This window comes from Acanthamoeba castellanii (assembly GCF_000313135.1).
Source record: "Acanthamoeba castellanii str. Neff unplaced genomic scaffold scf7180000084745, whole genome shotgun sequence".
Classification (NCBI taxonomy): Eukaryota; Discosea; order Longamoebia; family Acanthamoebidae; genus Acanthamoeba; species Acanthamoeba castellanii.
The window spans coordinates 530646-554048 of NW_004457592.1; the positions used below are offsets into that span (position 1 = coordinate 530646).

The 23403-nt window shown below is 56.6% G+C and overlaps 11 protein-coding genes across 11 annotated transcripts; 5 read left to right on the plus strand and 6 right to left on the minus strand.

Annotated features, from left to right (window-relative positions):
• Positions 1-126: 126 nt before the first annotated feature.
• On the minus strand, positions 127-3640 carry ACA1_183970 (uncharacterized protein; the record flags this gene model as incomplete). The annotated part of the gene is made up of 16 exons (XM_004345945.1): positions 127-335; positions 434-1027; positions 1089-1184; positions 1273-1319; positions 1479-1572; positions 1672-1746; positions 1839-1916; positions 1984-2055; positions 2198-2257; positions 2335-2406; positions 2638-2712; positions 2796-2888; positions 2957-3031; positions 3118-3218; positions 3278-3422; positions 3514-3640. 16 exons carry the CDS (start codon positions 3638-3640, stop codon positions 127-129), a joined length of 2013 nt encoding a protein of 670 aa, XP_004345995.1.
• A 439-nt stretch (positions 3641-4079) lies between these two features.
• ACA1_183980 (ProteinS-isoprenylcysteine O-methyltransferase) lies at positions 4080-5197 on the minus strand (the record flags this gene model as incomplete). The annotated part of the gene is made up of 5 exons (XM_004345946.1): positions 4080-4214; positions 4309-4393; positions 4512-4614; positions 4712-4858; positions 4969-5197. 5 exons carry the CDS (start codon positions 5195-5197, stop codon positions 4080-4082), a joined length of 699 nt encoding a protein of 232 aa, XP_004345996.1.
• Positions 5198-5450: 253 nt separating this feature from the next.
• Positions 5451-9191, plus strand: ACA1_183990 (RWD domain containing protein; the record flags this gene model as incomplete). Its single annotated transcript, XM_004345947.1, has 14 exons — positions 5451-5490; positions 5555-5623; positions 5707-5802; positions 5882-6018; positions 6117-6183; positions 6342-6610; positions 6685-7063; positions 7169-7472; positions 7548-7656; positions 8062-8248; positions 8318-8418; positions 8536-8677; positions 8768-8877; positions 8964-9191. Coding segments are annotated over 14 exons (2238 nt in total), but the record flags the coding sequence as incomplete, so codon positions are not given.
• A 3137-nt stretch (positions 9192-12328) lies between these two features.
• On the minus strand, positions 12329-13075 carry ACA1_184000 (uncharacterized protein; the record flags this gene model as incomplete). The annotated part of the gene is made up of 4 exons (XM_004345948.1): positions 12329-12352; positions 12479-12616; positions 12758-12834; positions 12982-13075. The coding sequence occupies 4 exons, from the start codon at positions 13073-13075 to the stop codon at positions 12329-12331; spliced, it is 333 nt and encodes a 110-aa protein (XP_004345998.1).
• Positions 13076-13353: 278 nt separating this feature from the next.
• On the plus strand, positions 13354-13875 carry ACA1_184010 (uncharacterized protein; the record flags this gene model as incomplete). Its single annotated transcript, XM_004345949.1, has 1 exon — positions 13354-13875. The coding sequence occupies one exon, from the start codon at positions 13354-13356 to the stop codon at positions 13873-13875; it is 522 nt and encodes a 173-aa protein (XP_004345999.1).
• A 366-nt stretch (positions 13876-14241) lies between these two features.
• On the plus strand, positions 14242-15955 carry ACA1_184020 (RHOD YceA domain containing protein; the record flags this gene model as incomplete). The annotated part of the gene is made up of 3 exons (XM_004345950.1): positions 14242-14905; positions 15057-15673; positions 15698-15955. 3 exons carry the CDS (start codon positions 14242-14244, stop codon positions 15953-15955), a joined length of 1539 nt encoding a protein of 512 aa, XP_004346000.1.
• A 541-nt stretch (positions 15956-16496) lies between these two features.
• Positions 16497-16976, plus strand: ACA1_184030 (HMG (high mobility group) box domain containing protein; the record flags this gene model as incomplete). Its single annotated transcript, XM_004345951.1, has 2 exons — positions 16497-16700; positions 16773-16976. 2 exons carry the CDS (start codon positions 16497-16499, stop codon positions 16974-16976), a joined length of 408 nt encoding a protein of 135 aa, XP_004346001.1.
• Positions 16977-17147: 171 nt separating this feature from the next.
• On the minus strand, positions 17148-17776 carry ACA1_184040 (ribosomal protein s27a, putative; the record flags this gene model as incomplete). The annotated part of the gene is made up of 3 exons (XM_004345952.1): positions 17148-17298; positions 17375-17591; positions 17674-17776. The coding sequence occupies 3 exons, from the start codon at positions 17774-17776 to the stop codon at positions 17148-17150; spliced, it is 471 nt and encodes a 156-aa protein (XP_004346002.1).
• A 168-nt stretch (positions 17777-17944) lies between these two features.
• Positions 17945-19911, minus strand: ACA1_184050 (uncharacterized protein; the record flags this gene model as incomplete). The annotated part of the gene is made up of 9 exons (XM_004345953.1): positions 17945-18172; positions 18270-18364; positions 18436-18769; positions 18871-18972; positions 19058-19133; positions 19239-19305; positions 19379-19493; positions 19595-19744; positions 19846-19911. 9 exons carry the CDS (start codon positions 19909-19911, stop codon positions 17945-17947), a joined length of 1233 nt encoding a protein of 410 aa, XP_004346003.1.
• Positions 19912-20371: 460 nt separating this feature from the next.
• Positions 20372-21899, minus strand: ACA1_184060 (Cdc20, putative; the record flags this gene model as incomplete). The annotated part of the gene is made up of 2 exons (XM_004345954.1): positions 20372-21141; positions 21260-21899. The coding sequence occupies 2 exons, from the start codon at positions 21897-21899 to the stop codon at positions 20372-20374; spliced, it is 1410 nt and encodes a 469-aa protein (XP_004346004.1).
• A 576-nt stretch (positions 21900-22475) lies between these two features.
• On the plus strand, positions 22476-23361 carry ACA1_184070 (uncharacterized protein; the record flags this gene model as incomplete). Its single annotated transcript, XM_004345955.1, has 3 exons — positions 22476-22670; positions 22751-22927; positions 23017-23361. 3 exons carry the CDS (start codon positions 22476-22478, stop codon positions 23359-23361), a joined length of 717 nt encoding a protein of 238 aa, XP_004346005.1.
• Positions 23362-23403: the final 42 nt, after the last annotated feature.

Here is a 23403-nt window from a genome sequence, read left to right on the forward strand (position 1 = left end):
TTCGCCAGACAAATCTGTTGCGTGCTTTGCGCTATGACAAGGTTGAAGGAGGGATCGAGAAAATAGCCGCGAGAAATTAACTCGAATTCTTCGCATATTTAATTTTTAACAGGGCGAGCCACGTCATCACAGGCCGCCTGCGGAGTCGTCCGCGCCAAAGTTGACGGCGCCGTGGTGCCTCTGCCGGCTGTGCCAGTACGTGATGCCCACGGCGCCCACCACGACGGCGAGGACCACGAGGATAGCCAGGGGCACGGCCACCGCAACGCCGATGATGAGGCCCGTGTTGTCACTGCCGCCTCCGCCTTCTTTCCCTCGCAGCAGCACGCCCACATCTGGTGACATCGCCATCAGTGGTTCAGCCATCATCAATCAGTCACACAACCACCACCATCATCAAGACATGCAGTTACAAGAAAGGAGTGGTAGGTACCGGGGTCGTAGACCAGGCTCGAGTTGAATCGGCCGAACGACAGTACCAGCTCCGACGTGGCCGTGTCAAGCGTGAACCACAGGCGCCCGCTCTTCGCCGCAGTCGCGTTGCGAGTCGATACGACCTCGAGCACGCCGTCGACGGTGACGGCCTCTACCAGTCGCAGCCGCGTCGACGCGCTGCCGCCCTGGCCACCACCGCCGCCGTAGGTCTGGCCAGTCTGCCCGCTCAGCACGAACTCGCGCACGTGAGCGCTCGTCGACGCCACTTCGGTGAATCCCGTGAAAACCGGCCTGATGGCCACACGCGCCTCAGCCCGCTCGCTGGCATCGTCGGGCGACTGCCATTGCCAGTCGGTGAGGGTGAGCGTGAACTTGGTGAAGGCCGGCGCGACGTCGAACTTGACCGGTCCGGACGCTGCACTCGAGCCGAGGTCGATGGTGGTCGTGTTGGCGAACACAAAGTACTGCAGCGCGAGCGTCGATGTCCGATTATTGTCAGGCGCAGAGCTTGAGGTGTTGAAGTCGAGGATGCATGAGTAGAGGAACGACTGGCTGGCGCCCAGGCTGTTGTTGGCCACCTCGTTCCACGTTCCTATAGGTGACGGTGAGTGCGGGGGTGCGCGTGCGCATGGGTCGCATTGGTGTGAGAGTACCATTGCGTATGGCGGGGTTGCTGGACGTGTTGCTAGATGTGAGGTTTTCCAGGGTAAGGCTGACCGCCGCTGAGGGTTGCTCCTGGCCGCTCGAATCTGTGTTTGTTATTTATGCAGCCCCGAACAAGACTCAACCGGTTGCCACCATCACACAGCAGTCGGAGGGCGAGGGCGAACTACCTACCTTTGGGCGTGATGGTGACGGTCGATGTGTTCAAGTTGACGCTAACCCTGGGCATTGATTGCGCACCGGTGGCGTTGGTGATCAAGAATTGCGGCGACGCCGACGGAAACGGCAGCCTGGAACAATTGCCAGCTGTGCAGTTGTGTGCGCGTGCGGTGTGAGAGACAGCTTAACTGGTGGTGCGCTGACATCGCCAGATGTGGTACGTGCCTATGCCCGTGGATCCTGGCGTGGCGGTGACGTTGACACGCCCATTGGAGAACCAGGTGAACTCGTCAATAGCTACTCCGCAGGTGATTCCTTGGGGGTTGAAGCAATGAGCGGCTAGTGCCTTGATTTGTCCACGGTTCACTTCATCACTGCAATGTGCCATGAATGAGCAGTTGAGTCGGCGCGTACCGATGTTTCCTCCAGTAGCGAGCACGTCCAAGGCCCCGTATTGATTCCACCTGGCTTGCAGGCTACCGCTGATGGCTGCAGCAGCGGTTTGGGGTGGTGAGGTGTGTGCGTGTGCTGTGGTGCGTGTGCGTGCTCAAGGAAGTGAGCTGGACAAGACTACAACGAACCAGGATTCGGAAATCCAGCACCAACCAGCAGAGTGACTGCGCCATATTGCTTCCAGACACTGTTCTCTAGCTTCACCCCTGCAACAAACCAGCATCCACTGTTCAGCACACGAATCGCTATGAGAAAAAGAAAGGCCCCTCATACCGGTGCGTTGGGCAGCAGTGCCGTAGAAGTCGCTGTTCTGGATCCAAGTCGATTCGGACACGAACGAAACCACTGCACCGCGGAGAGTTGTCATGAGTGTTGTGTCGTGTTGTGTCGCGTCTGCCGTGTGCGCGTGTGCGTGCGTGTGTGTGTGTGTGTGTGTGTGTGTGTGTGTGTGTGTGTGTGTGTGTGTGTGTGTGTGTATGGAAGAAACCTGTCTCAATGGCGAGGCTGATAGAGTTGAGGATCCACGTTGAGTTCTGGAAGACCACAACTGCAAAGAGTGTAAGTGGTGAAGTGGACCATCGTTGGGGCCGGCAGGCAGGCAGGCAGGCAAGCGCAGCAATGTACCCGCGTCGATTGATGCCGTGGTGACTGTGAGTGGCCCGTTGGAGATCCATGTGGAGTCCCTGATAGTGTGGACTGCGATTTTGAGCGCGCAACAGAGGTGTCAACTTCGAGCGCTGACACTGCAAGATTGAGGAATGGAACCACCACCCACCCCCATCTTGAGCGCCAAGAAGACATGGGCCGTCCTGCACCCAACGACTGCCGGCTTGCAAAACCACTCCTGCGCGAGGAGCGCCAATCAGATTCCACACGATCACATCAGCGCCTCACGTCAATGAACGCAACTCAAGTCTTGAGTGGTACCTTGTGCGTAGCCGCTGGAGTAGCTCATGGAGAAAACGCCCTTCTGGTTCCACGTCATGCCCCTCCCGAGCAATCCTGCCACTCCGCGTGCGGACACCACGTGAGCTGCGGAAATGAATCGGCTCGGCGGAAGCTTACGCTCAACGCAGTGGACGAACCAGGAGTCCCGGACCCGACCGCGTTGTCGACCTTGAGCTGTCCGTTCTGGTTCCACACCGCGTCGATCACCGCCAGAAGAGGGAAAGGGTTAACTGCCCCCCCCCAACAGACAAACAGAAGGTTCAGTCGTGGGCTGTAGAATTGGCGTGATGCACTGTACTGGTATTCGTTGAGGAGCCGTTGATGAACACCGCAGCATCCTGGAACACGGTGGCGCCTGCCGTGACAGCCAAACCTGCGCCAAAGTCGCATCATTGCTGTGTGACTGACACATCAACATGATTGCAAGCAACATCATGTATATTGGTACGGCTGGCGCACCCCCCATTAGGTTCAAGGTGCCGTTGGTGAAGGTGAAGTTCACTCCGCTGATGGAAAGCCAGGGCTGATTGTCCAAGGAAACGTTGACTTGGCCCAGCAAACTGGAAGCAAGCGCAAATCGCCTTAGTAATGGAGCAGGGCACAAGGGGGGAGAGAGTACTTGAGGGTGACGTTGCTGGCGGTGCAGGTGCAGTTGATTGTCTCCGCATAGGTACCGGCATGGACGCGCACTTCGGTGTTGGCGCCGACACTGGGTAGGACCGCACAGATGGTGGTGTACGTGCAGCTGTCGCACACCTCCACGGCTAAAAACACAACCCAAAAAATATGTGATTTACACAGCTTGGCACCTTTGTGGTGTGGTGGGGGGGGGGCGAAGAAAGGCCTAAAGCCTACCCATAACGTTGGTGCTCGCCGTCAACATCATGACCAAGAGGGCGCAAGTGAGCGCCCACAGCTGGGCGTCCACTTTTCTTCCCTCCTCCAACCCTACCCAGACGAGGCTGCTGTGATCGCGGTCCATTGGTCTCTCAGATGAAGAGGGAACGCACCACTACTGCTGAGAAGTTTCGCCTCTCACTATTCCCTCAACCAATCAGTTCAACTCCAGTTACAGTTCAGGAAGCACACAAAAAGGCAGGCAAACTCAAATTCTTCGCATTTTTCTGTATTTTTACAAGGCACACCATCACAGGCTGCCTGCATCGTCTGCTGCACCAAAGTTGATGGCTCCATGGTGCCTATGCTGGTGGTACAACAAGGAAGGACCATGGCACCACAATGCCACTGATGATCCCCTTCAGTCCCTTTCCTCTTTTTGATGATGGTGGTGATGATTGCTGAGTGGTGATGATGGCAAGGGAGTAAGTTTCTGTGTGTATGGTATTGGAGATGAGGATGGAACGAGAGGAGCTGAGTTGGTCGGGAGAAGGTACAAGGAGGGCTTTGTTTGAGGGTTAGGGTTAGGGGATCATGGGGATGCCAGTGGGGGTCTTGGCCTTGTAGGCTCGGTACTGATCGCCGAAGAACTCCACCAGGGTAGCCTCCTCGTACTGGATCCTGTCGCTGAAGAACTTCCACGACGCCACAGCGAAGCCCTGCGCACAAACGAAAAGTAAACGAGATGATCGAGGAACGAAGTGAGAGATTGCGCGTGCGCGTGCGTGCGCGTGCGTGTAAAAGGTAGCATACCGCGATGCAGATGGGGTTGAAGAGCACCACCTGGGTCATGACGGACCACCAGAACCAACCGAAGTAGCCGGGGTGCCTCACGTACCTGCATGATGATGATGAGGTGCAATTCAGCCACTGAGTATTCATTCTCCCACGTGGACGACGCGCACGCAAGCACGCATGCAGGCGACTGATGTAAGCGCTAGCTATTGAAGGCGTACTGGTAGATGCCCTCGGTGACGAGCTTGTGCTCGGGCCTCTTGTCCTCGGCAATCTGGTGGGTAAAGTTGTGCGCAGCAGTGATCAAGGCGGCCACGCGGACGACTAACAACCAAGGGACACGGGGCCAAGGTCAGAGGAAAGAGCTCGAGGAGGCGAGCTGAGGTGGTGCCCAGAAGGGCCTCCTGGGAGAGGGGCGTACCCTGTCCGAAGATGGCGCCGAGGAGGCCGAGGTAGATGACGGGCGAGAAGGTCTTGAGACCAGGGAACAGCCAGAGCTCAACGAAGTACTCCACGAACGAGGCGGCCATGGCGACGTTGAACTCGAAGCTGTGGTTGATAAGGAAAGCTGAAGGGACAGGAAATCAGAAGAATAATAGAAATGTTATTAATTATTTGTTGATAAAGATGGAGGTGTAGCATGAAGTAGTGGTTGGATCGGGGCGGGGGGGCGCGTACACTCGGCCGAACAAATCTTGGGGTTGAAAAGCGCTACGCAGATGTACTCAGAGAAATGGAAGAAGCCCAAGAACATGAGGTACCATCCGAGGCCCCACACGGATTCGGAGAGGAACGCGAGGCCAGCACCGAGGCCCAGCGCGATGCCGCAGGCGCAACCCATCACGGCCATCGCCGCATGGCCGTGGCGCGTGAACAGCTGATTCTCTTCGACGTATTTCTTAAACATTGTGTTTCTTCAGGCAGTAAGGAAGGTGCAATCTCGTGCGCGAATGAGAGTGATGAATGGCCAGGGCCAGTTGAGCAGATAGTGTTGACCCCCCCGTCGTCAGGCAATTTGCGGCCGAAAAGAAAAGGGTGGAAATGCTGTTCTTTCTTTACGTAGCAAGCCATGGAGGAGGTGCGTTGCTGCTCTTTGGGGGCGGACAAGTCAAAGGCCAGCTCTTTGCTCACAACTTTGCCTCTTCTGTGGTGTGAAAGGACAGGTGGCAACGGAGAAGGAATGGCCGCTGGACGTCTGCGGTACTCCTCACCCCTCCCCACCATTGTGATCGCAAGACTCTGACCTGCTGTGCTGCCGCTGCAGAGGCGTCATGGCGACTGCAGGAAGCCGAGCTCTCGGCCCTCCGAGCTCTCTTCATGGACGACTTCAAGGGTGCGCGTACCACCTTTTGCGACTTCTCGTTTGCGTGTTCCGCCACATCACCGTTGGGCTAACTCAGTATGGACGGTACGCAGAGAGCAACTCGCTGCCGCCGCGCTTCCAGATCCGCATCCGTAGCAGCGACCTGACCGAAGAGGAGGAGTGCTTCCTCACCTCCCACGGCTACCAAGGTACCTACCAGGACCACCTGTGCTCCTCTCCATGATCGTGAGAGAGAGCTCCAGGACTCACGTGATCTTCGGTACCCAGTCTCGCTGTCGCTGGTGGTGACCCTGACGCGAGCCTATCCCGAGGAGCCGCCGATGGTCGAAGTGCGCTGGGACGGCCTGCAGGAGGGCCTCTCCGAGTCACGCTACCCCGAACTCTACTCTGTGCTCCAGCGTCAGGTAGGTAGCAATATGCCCTCCGCCGCCGCACCAAAGAAGACCGCATCTGATCTTGTCCGCTCACGGCTGCCCATCGCTGGCGCCTTTCGTCATCCAAGGCTCAGGAGAACTTGGGCTCCTTCATCATCTCCGAGATGGTCGAAACTGCGCGCGCCTGGGTCGTTGGTGCGTGCAGGCTCCCCACCCACCATTGAAGGTTCGAGGGGGACTGACTATGTGTCATCCGACTGTATGCAATGGTGTGTGCGTGCGTGTGTGCGCGCGTGTGTGTGCGTGCGTGTGTGTGCGCGCGAGCGCGCGGTGGTGCGTGTGCGTGAAAACAGCGCAGGCTCGGGCCAAGTTGCAGCAATTGAAAGCCAAGGCCGAGCGCGAGAGGGAAAGGAGGAAGGCCGTGCGCAGCAAGCTGGGCTTGGGGTCGGGCTCGCGCGAAGCCCTGCTCAAGTCCAAGGAGGACGAACTGACCCGCAGCATGCAGCAACGGCGCGTCAGGCATATGATCGAAAAGGACACCTTCTACGGCCAAGCCATGAAGGAGATCTACAAGTGGGACTACGACATCTTCAACATGGAGCAGGTCCTCTCCCTCCAGAAGGTACTCAGTCTTATCCATTGGCCACTGCTCCTGGCACCAAGCCCTGCTCATCTTCGTTCTTCATTCTTCATTAGGCCAAGGAGGCCAAGGTGCAGGAGGTGATGGGTCCGCAGGTGCCGGCCGCGGTCGTGCGTGTGCTTCTCCACCATGCACGGTGGGACGCCGACGCCCTCATTCGCCGCTATCGCCTGCTTACCGATGGCGCGTCGCCGGCCTCGCCGGCTCGTGCCGCCGGATGTGAGGGCGATCTCGGCGACGAGAGCGAACGGGGCAAGGGCATCCAGCAGCTCTACGCTGAGGTCGGGCTCCCATTCGTCGAGCGCGGCAAGCACGAGTCGGCCGGCGACGAGGAAGAGGTGCACTTCCACCTGATGGCCTCGATCCCCGCCAAGGCCTCCTGCGGTATCTGCATGGACGACTTCAGCACCAGGACCATGACCTCCCTGTCGTGTGGTACGTACCACATCACCACATACGCGACGCGCTTGGTCATGACCGTGGTGTGGCTGTGGTCTCATTTCCGTTCTTTTCTTCTTTTCTTCTTTTCTTTGTATATAGGTCATTGGTTCTGCAACGACTGCTACGGCACGTACCTGGTGATGCAGATCACGGATGGCGCGTCGGACGCCATCCGGTGCGCGCACTTCCGGTGCCCGTTCATTGTCGACCCCGTGACGGTGGTGTCGCTGGTGTCGCGCGAGATCTACCGCAAGTTCGTCACCTTCGCCGCCCAGCGCTACATCGAGACCGACAACAGCCTGTTCCGGTGCCGCGGCACGCGGTGCGCCAGCATCATTCACCTACGGCACCACACCAAGGACGTCGCCTGCCCCTGCTCCCACATCTCGTGCTCTCAATGCGGGTACGGCGCCACAGGGCTTAAAGTTTAGGTCTGGCGCGCTGCTGACGTGGCCGATCACCACATGCGGGTGGGCAGGGAGGAGGGCCACTTCCCGATACCGTGTGATGTGGCCAAGTGGCACATGAAGAACTATGGTCACCAATACGCCCCGAAAGACCTCGAAGCCACGTTCGACTGGCTCATGGTACGACTCTCTCTTTGTGCGTGCGTGCGTGTTCGCCACTCAGTTCTCACATCGCTTCCACGCCCCGCATCACAGAATAACACCAAAGACTGCCCCAAGTGCGGAAAGCCAATCCAGAAAGACGGTGCGACACATGAACACAGCACGCACCACACAACACACCTCACGCTACACCCACACAACACCTCATCATAAACTCTACGTTTTCATCGACGTGCACCACTCTGACAAGAACTGCCGCCCGTTTCCAGGAGGGTGCAACCACATGACGTGCCGCTCGGTTGGCTGTGGCTATGAGTTTTGGTAAATTGCTGGCTTCCCTTCTGTGTCTGTCTGCGTGCGTGCGTGCGTTGTGTGTGTGTCGCGTATGTGTCGTGTATGTGTGTGCTGGCACCGACTGATTAGGTTCGTTCCACCGGACATAGCTGGCTCTGTGGTGCCAAGTGGACGTATCACGACTGTAATGGCACGTGGAAGGGCCAGAGAGATCGCGAGGAGCGGCTCAAGGATCAGATCCTGTCGAGCACCGTCACCTTCTTCGAGTGGTACAACGCGCAGCTCCTCCCGTTGAACACCTTCGCCAAGATCGCCGGTACGCGCGCCGTCCCTCGGTCGTGTGCGGCTGGCCTTGTCGCGCCCTAACCACGCATCGCGTCGGCAGGGGCCACAAGCATTAAGGCCCAGCGGTACCTCGAGAAGCGAAAAGACGCGTCTGCCAGGGGAGTCCGCGTCATCAAGAGCGCTCTCCATCACATCTTCCTGGTACGCGACTGCCCCCTGCTGGATCGCTGGTGGCGCTCATTCACACACACACACACACACGTCTCAATACGTGGGGCGCATCGACCACCACCGTAGGGGCGGTACCTGCTGGCCCAGGTCTCCAAGCTGGGCTGCTATCGGTCGGAGCATCCCGGATCCGGCAGCACCAAGAACCTGCAGGCCGCTATGTTTGGCGTCAACGCCTCCCTGGTGCGGGTCAAAGACTTCTTGGACATGCCCGCCAAGCACCTTTCAATCGGTACGGCACCTTTATTTATATTTAAATTAACAATTAACAATTTATTTATCTATTACTTACCACTACTGGTGACTTGTCCTGACCGTGCAGAGATGCTCGAGAATGCGTGTCACACCATGCGCCAGCGGGCGAGCGAGCTGGTGGGTGTCGTGACCAGGCTGCTCACCGAAGCCGACGGACCCCAACAAGCCCCAGCCATGGTCCGTGTGTTGTGTCGTGTGCGGCAGTGTGCGGTTATGCGTGTGTTGTATCTCGAACGAGCGCGCTGACAGTGTCCGGCACGCAGGAGCTGGTGGTACGGAGGCTCAGCCAGCAGAAGGGCGGCAAGCGCGTTCCGTTCCCGTCGTCGCTGGAGGCCCTCCTGGCCGACGGAGGCCACGTGCTGGGCATCACCGCCGTCAGCGCCCGCACCATCGACAATCGCAAGCTGGGGCCCGCCTCGCTCGTCGAGCTCCTCGACCGGACCGTGGTCCACCTGCTCACCGCCGTCGAGGAGAAGGAGGTGGCGTCGTAGCCGCAGCACCTCCTCGACCTCTCCTTGTTGAAGACAGATCGTGAAGTCGAGAGTGGAGCTAAACAATGCAATTTAAAAATCAAATTCACTTGCCTAGTTGTGGAGCCCGAGGCCAGGTTCGGGCGGAGGGGATGGCGGGCATGATGTACTCGGGCCAGGAGGCGGTGACCAGACAGAACGCAGCATTCAGCGATGGCTCTACGCCAGTGGTGTTGACCACGGACGTTGATGCTAAGCTGACCCACCTGCTCAACGCCTGGCACGTCGTCAACTACGAGCCTCCATTGGACATGGAACAATACGCACATTGGTACACGCCACGACCCACATAAGTGCGAGTGGGCTGGTCTCTGGCGTGAGCCGGGGCGCTCTAGCGAGGAAGAAGAACCCGCCACACACCTGCTCGTCTAGGAGATCCAACAGCTGGTTCGAGAGGAGAGGAGGAGAACTGGAGAGCAGCAGTGACTACCATCTGCAGCTCACGAGAGCAGCTGAAGCAAAGACAGAGAGAATGCCGGCCATTTGCTGATGGATACGGCCATACTGCGCAGAAAGCACCGCTTCCCATCCGAACAGCGAAGTTAAGCTGCGCCAGGCGGTGTTAGTACTGGGGTGGGCGACCACCCGGGAATCCGCCGTGCCGTATCCTCCTTTTTGCTCTCTTTTTGCTGCTAACTAAGCTTGATTGTCTCAGACAACCCACGCCTTGTGATGCAATTCACTAACATAGGAGCATGCAGCACTTCCTCTATGCAATGCTGTGCCTGTTTGGCCTTGTGATGGTGTTCTCTCCATCTTCTACACCAGTGGCCATTTTTACCTGCATCATCTTCACATCAAACCAACAGTCATTTTGAAAAGTGATTTTGTTTGTGAGTTTAACCTCATAAATACCATCATATAGAGAGGTAACTGGGCCATCAGTCAAGGTCTGGAATGACCAATTTCTATCATATTCATGTATCAAAAATATACAACCAGACACTTACTTTATCATGTGCATGTACATGATGAATACACACGTTTTTTTTGGTCCTGTCCTGACCATGGCAACAGCCAGCACACAGAAACCATAAAAGGAAAAATCATGGCTGCTGGGGGACAAAAAGTCAATTTTTATTCAGCAAGCAATTCAGAGGGGTCATGGGTTACATCTCAGTGTGGAGAGTGCCCTTCATCTTACTTCTTGGCCTCCTGAGGAGGTGGCTGCTCACTGTGAGGGTGGCCTGGTGCTGCTCTTTGTCATTCAGTTGATATCAAATTATTGCAGCATGCATCTTCACATGATGTGTGGGCCAAGGAGGAGATATATTAGCCAACATTCTATCATGTACACATACACAATAGAATGCCCTGCAGTTTCACAGCATAATGGGCTTTGAAAAATAGCATGTATGCAATGGGGCAGTTACCTCCTTCAGGAGCTTCAACAGTTGTTGTTAGCCATGGCTGCTGATGGCAGTGTGACTTGCACCTACATGTACAAAAACTGTAAAACAGGACACTTATGTTATCATGTACACATATGCAATGACTACATGTTCAACCTGCTGATACTAAGTTTAGTGCACATGTACATGATCCAGAAAATCTGAAAACTGAGCTTGTTTTGTGTTAGTGCTCCTCTGAATAACTTCAACTTCATGTACCTTGCCTTTGCTTTCATACCCTCCATCAATTCCATAATCAGTGGCCAACATGCTACTCTCACATCCAGTTTGTGGTCAACCTCACCACATTTTGGCTGAATTGGAGCACTATTCCTGAAGATAAAATTCCACCACAACAAAGGTCCATCTCACACTGATAAAATCACTTTTAACTCCACACATTCCAAGTTTTTATGAAATCTTTTTCATCTTAAGTCCTCAATATCACTTATCAGCAGCAGTATAGCATGTCAAAATCAAAGATTCAGATCCAAATCCAAATCTTCAAAACTGCCCTTTAAATCAAGAATGTCAAACCTCACAATTTTAGCACAACCTCCACAGTCATTTGTGACCTCTCATTTCAAATGACCACAAGTTTGTTGACATGTCCTCACAAAGAACAAAAAGAAGGAAAAAACCAGGAAGAAATGGGAAGAATGGCTGTATTCTTTAAAGAGAAAATAAACACTGCATTGTTTATGTTCATGGCAGTAAGTACTTGTCACAGAAGTGTTGCAGGCAGGTGGGCTGACCCATGCATTGAGAAGCTCATCATTCATCATGTACTTGAAGGTGTTGCTGAGAATGCATATGTTGGTGATACTGATACAGCTGCAAAGGAGCCCTAAGGTTTATGATGGCCAATCTGTTGGTGCACTTGATGAACATGGGCAATTCAGCCATAATCAAAAGCATCATGAACATGAACATGATGATGTGGTATCCAAAATGCCCACCTGCGCCACATGCCTGCCCACCCACTCGCCACCCTGCCTGTCTGTCCATCCACCATGGCTTGCCACATGAGGACTGAGTCAATGGTGGCCTTTACCCCTCACATACTAAAAGCACCCTTGCCTTATAATATCATGGTCTCAAGGCTGACCTCTTATGTTGCTCTGCCCTACATAAAGTACACATTTTTTCAAAAAGAAGCAAGAGCATGGAACATGTAACATTTTGGTGGTCATGTTGAGGGTGGCAGACAGTGCTTTTTACCAGTGCCTATTCCACGATCAACTGGCAACCACCAAGAAGTGGGGAGAAGACCACCTCATCCAAGAAGCATGGTGATGAGGATGATTACAAGTACTAAACTCTAGCATGTGAATGGAGAGCAGTGGTGCTGATGGATACGGCCATACTGCGCAGAAAGCACCGCTTCCCATCCGAACAGCGAAGTTAAGCTGCGCCAGGCGGTGTTAGTACTGGGGTGGGCGACCACCCGGGAATCCACCGTGCCGTATCCTTTTTCACTCTCTTTTTGCTCTTCGATCTGCACCACCAGCACCTCCATCATCATCATCGACCGCCTCTTGGCAAGTTGTGGGAGTGAGTGGGTCAGAGGTGTGGTGCGGCGCGGTGGTGTAGTTAAATAGAGTGCCCGGCGGTTCGTTTATTCGTACCGACAAGCAAGGAGCATCAGTGATGAAAGAAAGAAGGGTCCCTTCATTTATCACTGCTGTTGTTGGTGTTGCTTGGGCATTAATGATCCACGGCACCACCCATCTTGTACATCATAAGAACATATACAGATATGTATATGGATATATACATGAGTTCAGGTGAGATGAGGGCTCACCATTGCAGAAGAGGAGGAGGAGGGGCCAACAATGAAGGAGGAAGGGGACTGACCTGGATGAGATCGATGGCCTCCTCGGAGAGCAGCGCCCGGCGGTAGCGGGCGGGCAGTTCGTCCATGCTCTCGTGATGCGTGACGGGACCCCGGGACTTGATGTCGAACTTGGCCGGCGTTGGCAGATTGGGCGACGTCTGCGGTTGCAGCAACCATGCATATGGAGTTGCGAAGTGGAGTGAGGTGAGGTGGTGGCGATCACGTAGAGAGTGTGAAGAAGAAGAAGAATAATGAACGGATAGCTGCGATGAAGGGGACAAGGGCGTGGAGGAGTGTACCTGCATGGTGGTGGTTTTTGGGGGCGCGGTCAGGGGCGTGGACTCCACCCCGCCGGTGTGGCGAGAGGGCAGGGCCGCTGATTTGCACGACAGCAAGGGGGGGGGGTGGATAAGTGAGATGCTGAGGGAGGGTGATCACGGCATAATTATCCGAGGTCGGCTGCGTCAAGTGTAATGAATGGAAAACAACACATCAGTGCACGATTGATAGATGGCTGCCGTACCATCCTGAAGCGATTGAACGGCGGCGCCGTGTCGCTGCGGAAACTTGATGAGGGGTACGTGCTGCCGCAGTTGCCTAACACCTGTGCTCGCCATTGCTTTCCAATTGTTGTTTGATTAATTCTTGTTTTTGTGTTTCTTTTCTTTTTTCCATATTTTTTATGGTGAAATACCAAGCATTCCAACTGCAAAAACGCCATCTCCGGCCCCCCTCTCTGCACGGCAACCCAAGCTGCGGCGGGATGGTGGTGTGAGTGCGCAGAGCACAGAGCCAAGAACCAGCCAAGAACGACCCCACGCACACCCGCTTCGTGGAAGAACCAGTGTGTTGCCACCGCGGAGTAGAGCCGGCCAAGAGGAAGAGGAAAAACAACATGTCGGAGGCAGGGGAGAGCCGCAGCGGTCGTAGTCGCAGGGATAGGGACCGGATCAGGCCCGCGACAGTGACCACCCGCTCGTCTTCTTCTTCCAGCCGCTCGTCTCGGTCCTCTGCCGCAGCCGCGGCTGTGGCGCCCACCCCACCAACCGCGGCCAAGAAGAAGCTGCGCAGCACACAAGCCAACAACAAAGCCAGCGCCGTCGTGTCTGTACGGCCCCAGCAGTGCCAGGACAACGAGAGAGTTGTAGTCGTGTGGGTGTGGCTTCACTTCTTCTTCTTCTTCATGTCTAACCCAGCTGAGTACGTGGGGTTGGACAAACAGGCCAACTCGTATCTGGGGAAGCTGAGCCCTTCTGCGCTGGGCAAGTACCAGAAGCACTACCGCCTGCGGGGCAAGAGCGACACGGCCGAGACGCTCCTCAAGTCCGTCGTGCGCCACTTCGAAGCGCAGAACGTGGAGGAGGCTGAGGTGGTGCAGAACTTCCTCTTGGCCCTTCAGAAGGTGGCCGGCCACTAAACAAGTGCAAGTTGAATGCATTGGCCTGTTGTAAATATAACCCACCTTCCACTGCTTCCTCTTCATCAAGCCTCCACCACATTTGAAGGTATTTATTTCATTCATTAATTCATTTATTTATAATCTTGCCAAGATGTATTGCATCGTAAGAAAGAGGGGCAAGGGCAGCTGAGCCGAAGTATCCACCACTGTCTTCCATGCGGCAGGGCAATGGATGAAGGAAATCACCTCTCGCAATCTCCTCCTTTTTTTCTTGTTTTCCATTATTTGGTGGGCAAAAACCGGGCAACCCGGCCCCACTACAAAGTTAATCACACCGCGAGCTAATCAAATATAATCTCTGCCGATCGCGAGATGTCAGCAGCGATGGAGGAGAGCCGGAAGAAGAAGAGGAAGAAGATTGAAGAAGAGGAAGCGGTGGAGAAATCGAGCAGTGATGAAGCCGTGGATGAGAAGAAATCGAAGAAATCGAAGAAGGTAAAAAAGGCCAAGACGAAGGAGGAGGACAAGAAGGAGAAGAAGGAGAAGAAGGAGAAGAAGGAGAAGAAGGAGAAAAAGAGCAAGAAGGACAAGAAGAAAGATAAAAAGGACAAGAAGGATAAGAAGAAAAAGAAAACGAAGAAGAGGGAGCCATCATCTGATGAAGGAGACAGCAACGGTACCGAAGAGAAGCAGGCCGCGCGAGCCAAGAAGCGAAGGAAGCGCGAAGCGGACGTGGCCCAGCTCGAGTCCGAAGCGGCCGCCACCATGGCCGAAGCCGTGGCCGAAGCTGCCAAGCCCGACCCCAGCGCTACGAACGCTGCCGCAGCGGCCGGCGACTCAGCCGCGGCGGAGGCCGGTGCCGAGCAGCCAGCGGTGAAGACCTACCCGCCGCCCCCGCCGGGCAACGTCACCCTTCTGCTGTTCTACCAGTACGTGCGACCGAGCTGGACTCCGTCCGCCGCGCGCAACGCCGAGAACTATGCACGCGACAGCCTCACCCACCACGGCTGCACCGGCCGCCTACGATGCGCCCGGGAGGGTTTCAACGGTACCACTTTTTTTCTCTTTTTTTGTTTTTTTGTGTTTTATTTTAGTTTATTTATAATTGTATTATATTTTATCCAATTATATATATTATTTATTGTGCGCAGTGCATCTCACGCCCGTGTGCGATTGTGTGTCGTGTCGTGTCGTGTTAGGCACGCTGACGGGCAGCGCGGAGGGCATCCGCGGCTTCTGCCAGGACCTGCGTGACTACGACCACGAGAAGTTCGGCGCGACGGACTTCAAGATCGTGGACGGACTGCGCGACAACCAGCGCCTCAAGGGGCTCAAGGTGTGGCACGTGGAGGAGCTGGTGACCTACGGCTTCGGCGCCGCCACGGCGACGCGGGGCGTGGCGCCCCTGGAAGCCGGCGGCACGCACCTGCCCCCGGAGGAGTGGCACGCCAAGGCCGCCGAGCCCGACACGGTGCTGATCGACGTGCGCAACGCCAACGAGAACGCCATCGGGCGCTTCCAGCCGCTGGGCGACGCGTCGCGCGTGCTCGACCCCAACATGCGCACCAGCACCGAGTTCCCGGCGTGGGTGGACGAGGCCTTCCCCAAGCTGCAGGCCGCCAAGAAGGTGCTGATGTACTGCACGGGCGGCATCCGGTGCGAGCGGGCCAGCGCGCTGCTGGTCCAGAAGGGCCTCGACGCCTCCAAGGTGTTCCAGCTCGAGGGCGGCATCCATCGGTACCTCGAGGCCTTTCCCACGGGCGGCCACTGGATCGGCAAGAACTACACCTTCGACCGCCGCTTCGCGCACGGACCGGTCGACGCGCCGCCCGAGGCGCAGGTACCCGTGGGCCGCTGCTGCCTGTGCACGGCGCCCTGGGAGCGGTACCAGGCCCACAAGAAGTGTGTCGTGTGCCGCATGGAGGTGCTCCTGTGCCGCGAGTGCGAGCGCAGCGGCAAGTACAAGGGACAGACCCTCAAGTGCCACCTGTGCGGCGGACCCAAGCCCAGCTACCTGCCCGACGATGACGCCGCCACCACCACCTTCAAGCCCAAGAACAGGGGCCACAGCTCCTTTGAGGCGGAGGGCGACTACTGATGTCCGTCACTGGAGAACAAAAAATAAATAAATAAATAAATAAATAAATCAATAAAAAAAGCCTTTAGTGCAGTCTTTGTAGGTCTTTGCTAAATAAGGAGTACTGATAAAAAATAGATATAATCAAAATCTTATATTTATTCAAAAATAATAACAGAGCTCTGGCATTTGGCGCGAACGGCACACTTTTGGTGCCACGAAATTCCCGGACGGCGAACCAATCGCGTCGGTTGGGCAAAGAAGAGTAACTGCAGACTTGGCAGCGAAAGCACACGGCCACCGAATCGCCACCCGAACGCACGTTGCAACGTGTGCGGCGGCTGCCGGTGGTTGGGAGGAGACGTTGGGAGGGGGGTGGGGGGTAGGGAACACCCGAGGCGAGGTGTCCGTTACTTCACTTTCTCAACCGCACCGCCCCAGCATCTAGACCAGACGTCTGAGGACTGCAGCTGTCGTAGTAGGTCCACGGTACAGCAAGGGACGTTGACACATCCATCAATCCAACACTACAACAAAAAGAGCCGTTAGAGAGAGAATAAAGATGAGCGACCGCCCAAAGAGATCGACGAAGCAGCCCAGCCGGTTTGGCGAGGACGAGAAGAAGAAGGCGGCAGCAGAGGCCAAGAAGGTGGGCGTACAGAAGAAGAAGGCCATCTCCAAGAAGAAGCGAATCCCTCCCGGCGTGAAGAGGCCCAAGACTGCCTACATAATCTATGCTCAGTCGGCTCGTGCCAAGGTCAAGGAGGTGCGTCGCCTTTCCTTCCCTTTCGCGTGTGCCCACTCATCTCACTCCCATCTCTCGAATTGCCGATCACAGGAGAACCCCAGCGCTGGATTCGGCGAGCTCACCAAGCTCGTGTCGGCCCAGTGGAACGCGATGAGCGAAGAAGAAAAGGCCCCTTTCGCGGAGGAGGCCGCCAAGGACAAGAAGCGCTACGAGCGAGAGGTCAAGGCTGCTGACCCCGGCAGCGACGAAGGAGAGGCGGCCAAGGAAGACGACGAGGATGAGGGCTCAGAGTAGGGCAACGACTAAGGTGTACATTGCAAAACAATAATAAAGATCATAAACAGCAATGACACACAGTCGTGATGCAAGGGAAGGGGATGGGCATGAGCGGGAGAGAGCAACAGAGATGAAGGTGATTTTCCGAATTTTTTATTTACCCACTCCCGAAGTACGGATCGAATCCATTTACTTCTTCTCAGGGGCGTTGAAGACAAAGGTCAGGTGGCACTTGCCGCAGTACTGGCGGTCGGCATGGCTGGCCATGAACACACCAGCGCCGCACTGAGCAGCGGGGCACTCGCGCCTGAGACGGGTGATCTTACCGTTCTCGTCAACCCTGGTAAGGCCGGGTTAACAACGAACCAGCATTTGCACCAACTCCAACATTCAAAGGAATAAGGAGTAGAGCGTACTTGTAGTACTTGAGGACGGACAGCTTGACCTTCTTCTTCTTGTGCCTGATCTTCTTGGGGGTGGTGTACACCTTCTTCTTCCTCTTCTTACCGCCACCACGGAGACGGAGGACGAGGTGAAGGGTGGACTCCTTCTGGATGTTGTAATCCGCAAGGGTCCTGCCGTCCTCAAGCTGCTTGCCGGCGAAAATCAGACGCTGCTGATCCGGAGGAATGCCTAATCGAGTACGCAAAAGCAGGGTAAGACTAAGCCATAACCTTGCAGGCGCATTGAGAAGGCAAGAAAGAATTGAACGTACCCTCCTTGTCCTGGATCTTTTGCTTGACATTCTCGATGGTGTCGGACGACTCAACCTCGAGGGTGATGGTCTTGCCCGTCAGGGTCTTAACGAAGATCTGCATGGCCGCTGCGCTTGCCTGTCGGGTCACAGAACTAACGGGCCGGGCGATGCGGATGGGAGAGGAAGAAAAGAGAGAAAGGACGATGAAGTGTTCGGCTCCGGGAAAAATCATACCGCCGCCGATTTTTTTGATTTCTGGTTGGTTGCTGACGTGTAATCAAAACATTGGTTAGTTTACTTCGGCTTCCGGTGTCTCGCGAGTGGCGAGGCTCAGCTTGGCCAGGGCGGCCTCGACCGTCGGCTCGTCGTCGTCGGCGACTTGGGCGGCCGCCGTGCTGCGCAGGACGGGCCAGTGGTCGGCGTGGACCTCCTTGACGGCGTTCACCACCTTCTTGGCCTTGTTCATCAGCTCCTGCGCCGCTGCGGCATCGTATTGCAGCTTCCTCTTGTCCAGATCCTACGCACACGGTATGGTGGGCAAGGTAAAGAAGGTAGTGCGTGCAATGAAGAAGAAGAGGAAGAGGGTGCAGACGGAATGACGACGATATATGTACCCTTTGTTCCTCTTCCACGTTAAACTCCTGCTCGCCCAACAGCGCCCGAATGCACGCCTCTGCGCACGTAGCGATGATTCGCACGTTGTACCCGCCTGTAGCCACACATCCGAGTCAACAATAACAACAACAACAACAACAACAACAGGCGAGCGAGCGAGTATACCCTCGAGAGCGAGCACCACCTTTCCGTTGGTGGCCGCGAGGAGCATTCGCGTCATCTGCTGATAGCCGCTAGCCGTGATGGTCATACCGCCCAGGGGGTCGCCCCACGCGGCGTCGAAGCCGCACGACACCAGCACTAGGTCGGGCTGATACGCCTTGGCCACGGGCACCACGAGCTGCTCGAAGGCGTAGAGGTACTCGGCGTTGCCGGCGCCAAAGAAGTTCCACGGCACGTTGATGTTGTAGCCCTTGCCCTCGCCCGCGCCAACGGACTCCAGAGGCCCGCTGTTGGGGTAGAAATCGGGCTCGAATCGGTGGAGCGAGAGGAAGAGCACCTGGTCACCACCACCACCACCACCACCACCATCGAGGCCCACGTTGTGAGCGAGCGAGCAGGATGGGCCGAGGCCACGCGGCAAGCGAACTAAATACCCACCTTGTCTGTTTCGTAGAAGGTCTTTTCCGTGCCGTTTCCGTGGTGGACGTCCCAGTCCACGATCATGATCTTCTTGATGTGTGGTTGCGTGTCGAGGATCGTCTGATGATGATGTGATTGAACGCGCGCGTGTATGCTTGTCAGACATTATGCGGTCAGCGTGCCGCCAGGATGATCGTCGGCGTACCTGCACTGCGACCGCAACGTTGTTGAACAGACAGAATCCTTGGGATTGCCCGGGCTCGGCGTGGTGGCCCGGCGGCCTGCAGCCGTGCACGGACATGCGTGCAGCGTTAAATATTCACCCAGTCAACGCGGCAGTGTCTCAGCGCGCTCATGAGAAGAAGCCCAAGGGGTGTGCATAATACCTGATGAGAGCAAATCCATTGTCCAGCTCGCCCGTAGCCACCTTGGTGGTGAGCTCCACCAGACCACCTGGCGGCCACATTGGTGCGTAACGTTCAGAGCACAATCATCACCACCATCAGAGGGTCAATGATGGACGAACCGGCGGCGAGGCGGGCAGCGCGCTCGGAGTACTCGTTGGCGTAGGTGTCGGCGTCGAAGTAGGCCATGCCGCCTCCCTTGGCGTCCTCCGCCTTCTCGTGGACTCGATCCACGTGCTGCGTCCACAATGCAGGACCAGTGCGTGAGCTACGATGAAGACCACGAGAACCAAGACAGCGACAGAGTCGGTTCCTGCAGCCCACAGACGCAGCCGTACCTCCTTGGTGTGGACGCACATGAGCTCCTCCTCGCCGGCCTCCCTGGCGACGACCCGCTGGCAACGGTCGACGATGCCCTTGTCCCGGAGCCGGTCCCACGAGGCCCATAGCCGCTTGGGCTTCTCCGGGTGCCAATCTGATGGGTCCGGCTGCTCCGTCACGATGAGCCAAGACGAATAGCGGGGGAGGGCGAGGAGATGGCGGATTAATCTTGATCTGGAGATTGTTGAGATTGAGCTTGCGTGAGTACCGCGTGCTTGATCATGTACTCATCGTAAACGATTCCCGTTGCCTTGTCACCCACCTTAGCCTCCATTTCGTTGTTTACGATGCAGTCAACAAAATAAGACTGTTCTCCTTTTGTTTCACTCGATTTTATTATTTAAATTATGCGTGTGGGCAGACGTCTCGGGTGGACCACCGAAGCGGAAACCAAGGCCGACCTTCAGCGGATGAGCCTATCACTTGAAGGTCAGCCGATGTACAGAACGGGAAGAGATGATGATGGTTCCTTGAAGCTACGCTCGCCGCGAAAGTGCCATCGTGTCCTCAGCTTCGTCATCAGCACTTGTTACGGCCACCGGTCGGGAGAGCGCGGCTGGCGACAAGGACTCAGAGAGAAGGGGGACACGTTGTTGTTAGCGTTCCAATCTTCGTTAGGAGCTAGCCACGGAAAGCGAGGAGAAGCGGACCGTGGTTTTTTGTGATCTTCTGATAGCCCATTGACCTCGCGTGGTTCACGTTGCGCGCAGTCTCGTGGAGGTACGCCCGACGCCTCAGCGAATGTGGTTCAGGCGCGTAGACTCTGGCTGGGAGGCTCCTCCGTCCTTGCGCGACGACGAGCGGGAAGACCCAGTCCCGACCGGCCACACCTTCCACAGGCGGATCCGCTCGTCCGAGGCGCACGACGCCACCGTCTCTCCGTCGGGGCTGAGCGCCGTGAACAGCACGCGCGAAGTATGGCCGTGGAGGTCACCGACCTTCGCCATCGTGGGGAACTTCCACACCGAGAGCTGGTGGTGCGGGAAGCCGTGCGACGAGATGAGCTCCTTGTGCGTTCGTGACCACAGCAAGCTGCAGACCTGCGAGCCGGTGTCGATCGAATGCAGGCAGGCGCCCGTCCGCGTGTTCCACGTCTTGATGCAGCGATCGGCAGTGCCGCCACCGGACGCCAGCAGACCACCTTGCCAGGGACACCACGCGAGCGCCTTGACCGCCGACGTGTGGTGGTCGAGCCTGAAGCGCGGGGCTGTGGTGCGACCTTCGTCCCACACGTGGAGGATGTTGTCGTTGCCTCCCGACGCAAGCTGCATGCCGTCCTCGCTCCACTTGAGACCGCACACTTCATCCGAGTGGCCCGCCAGCTGAGCGACCAAGTTCTGCGCGATCCGTACGTCGTGGTTGATGATCGTGGTGTCGCGACTGCCGCTCGAGAGGATGGCGCGATTCCACGACAGCGAGGAGACGCGGTCGTGGTGGCCTCGCATGACTCTCAGCGGACGGCTCTGGGTGACATCCCACAGCTGCACCTCGTTGCTGCTGGTGCCTGAGCATCAGCACAACAGTGGTAAAGGTGAGCGCGATGCTGAGCAGCGTCTTCGACGCGAGAGCGTAAAGCGAGTCTTAACGAGAGAGTCTTAACATGGTCTGAAGTCGAAACGTACCAAAGGCAATGGTGTTGCCATCAGCCATCCACGAGACGGAGGTGATGCTGTCCTCGTCTTCAGGCATCTCGAAGAGCATGTCGATCTTGGACGAGGTGGCGTTCCACAGGTAGAGGGTGCGCCCGAGCGCCACCGCCAGCACGTTGTGGACCGACCAGTCGAGCAGGTTGAGGTAGTAGTCGTCTCGAAGGCCCGGGGCATCGAGCACCCGCTCAGGACCCGACGGCAGCCTTCTGGTCGAAGAAGAAACGTTAGAGGAGAGGGAGGGGGTAGACGTGCCTGGCTTCTTGTTGGCCGAGTAGAGAGTCTTCATCTGGTTCTGGTAGGTCTCGAGAACGGGTGCCTTGTGCTTGTAGGCGAGGATCTTTGTCGCCTTGCTCTCGCCCAGAAGCACTCCCGACAGGGATGACGTGTAGCGCTCCCACACAGCAGGGCTGCGCACGACAGACGTGGGGATGTTGGGGTGAGTATTCTCCTTCTTCGTAAAGGGGAAGGAGGCCACGGATGTGGCGGAGGTGAGGCTGTAGTGGGCAGCTTCAAAGTTCATGCCACCACGGGCGGGGATGAAGCGGTCGCCGATGGCCTCAGGGGCAGGACTCATCAGCATCGTAGACGAGTGAAGGGGTCGCTTGGTGTTCATCTCAACGAGATTCTTGCAGTTTCAGCTGAACTGGAATCTAGCGCAGGTTCAAACCAGAAATGGAGTCTCGGAAGAAACGGTGCGTTGTTCCTTCCCGCCAAAACGAAAAAGTGAAAAAGAAAAAGGAAAGACAAAATAAACGAAATATTTCGCGGGTCATTTTAGTTTTGTGTTCGCCGTGGAAAGGGCGTGGAAGAGCTTGAAAAAGATGAGACGACGGCGCCTTCCGCAGATGCATGTCTGGCGGAGGGGCCGATGCTGCAGCAGCACGCTAATTGCCCGCGACGGCTCAGGCGGGAGCGGTCACCGTGACGGTGTTCGGTTCCCCGCAGGAGACGTCGGCTCAGCGGGCCTCGGGCGAAATTTCCGTCAGAAGGTCGTGGATCCGTCCGTCTGGCGGCGACGAGCCAGGCCTCCAGCATTTATGCTCACTCGACTCGACTCCTGTGTCTCCACCTCCACTTCATCATCACCAGCCTCCTCCTCCCGACTCACACGCCCTCCACATAAGCCGCGGCTCCCCAGTGTGTTGCGTTCAAATTCTCCTTTAGCCACACACACTACACACCCAACAACATGGGCATCACCAAAACCCTCAAGACCAAGCTCGCCCAGCAGCAGGGCTATCAGCCACTCGACAATGCCAGCCAGCAAGAGGTCCAGCAGCAGCCGCAGCGACGAGTCTCGTTGCAAGCCACCACCCTGGCAGAGAAGCACCAGATGGGCATTCTCAAAGGCGCCTTCATGGTCTTCCTCCTGGGCCTTGTCTTCGTACGTCTCGACGCCACCTTCCTCTTCTTGCTCGTCTTCTTGTCTGTGGGTCTCACCCATGGCTCCTCTTGTAACTGCAGTGGTCGAGCCTAGCCAACATCACCGTCAGCGCGCTGATGCGGGAGTGGCCCAACGAGACCGGTAACCCGCGTGTGTCGCCCGTGCTTAACATCGGCGTCAGCGTGCTGGGCGTCCTCACCGCCTTCATGGGCGCCCTCTGGATGTGGAGGCGCCAGTCCTGCGCCATCTTCCTCGCTGTACGTCGTTACTCCCCTACCTACTATGGCTCTGCTACTCAAAACGTAGTCGTTACTCACCCGCTACTTCTTCTTCTTCTTGCATGCAGTTCCTCACGTTCGCGCTCTTGACGACCCTCTACTTGATCAGCTCGGGCGTCCTCCTGGGCTACACCTTCTCGGGCAAGCTGAGGGACTGCCCCCACGAGTACAGCGTCTACGCCTACCACTCGTTCCACCACGGCTGGACCTTCACCTGCGAGAAGTTCAACGTCGGCATGTACACCCTGGCCGTGTCGTCGCTGGCCTTTGACGTCATCGGCTGCCAGGCGCTCGTTCTGCTCTTGGTCCTGGCCCTCTGCCATCAGATCCCCTACGCCATCGCGCTCCTAGAGGAGAAGAACAAGGCCCAGCGTGGCTACATCATCGTCGACGTGGAGTCCGCCTCCGCCTAAGCTCGCTCTACTCTCTTCCACTTCTTCAAACTGCTCTTCAAC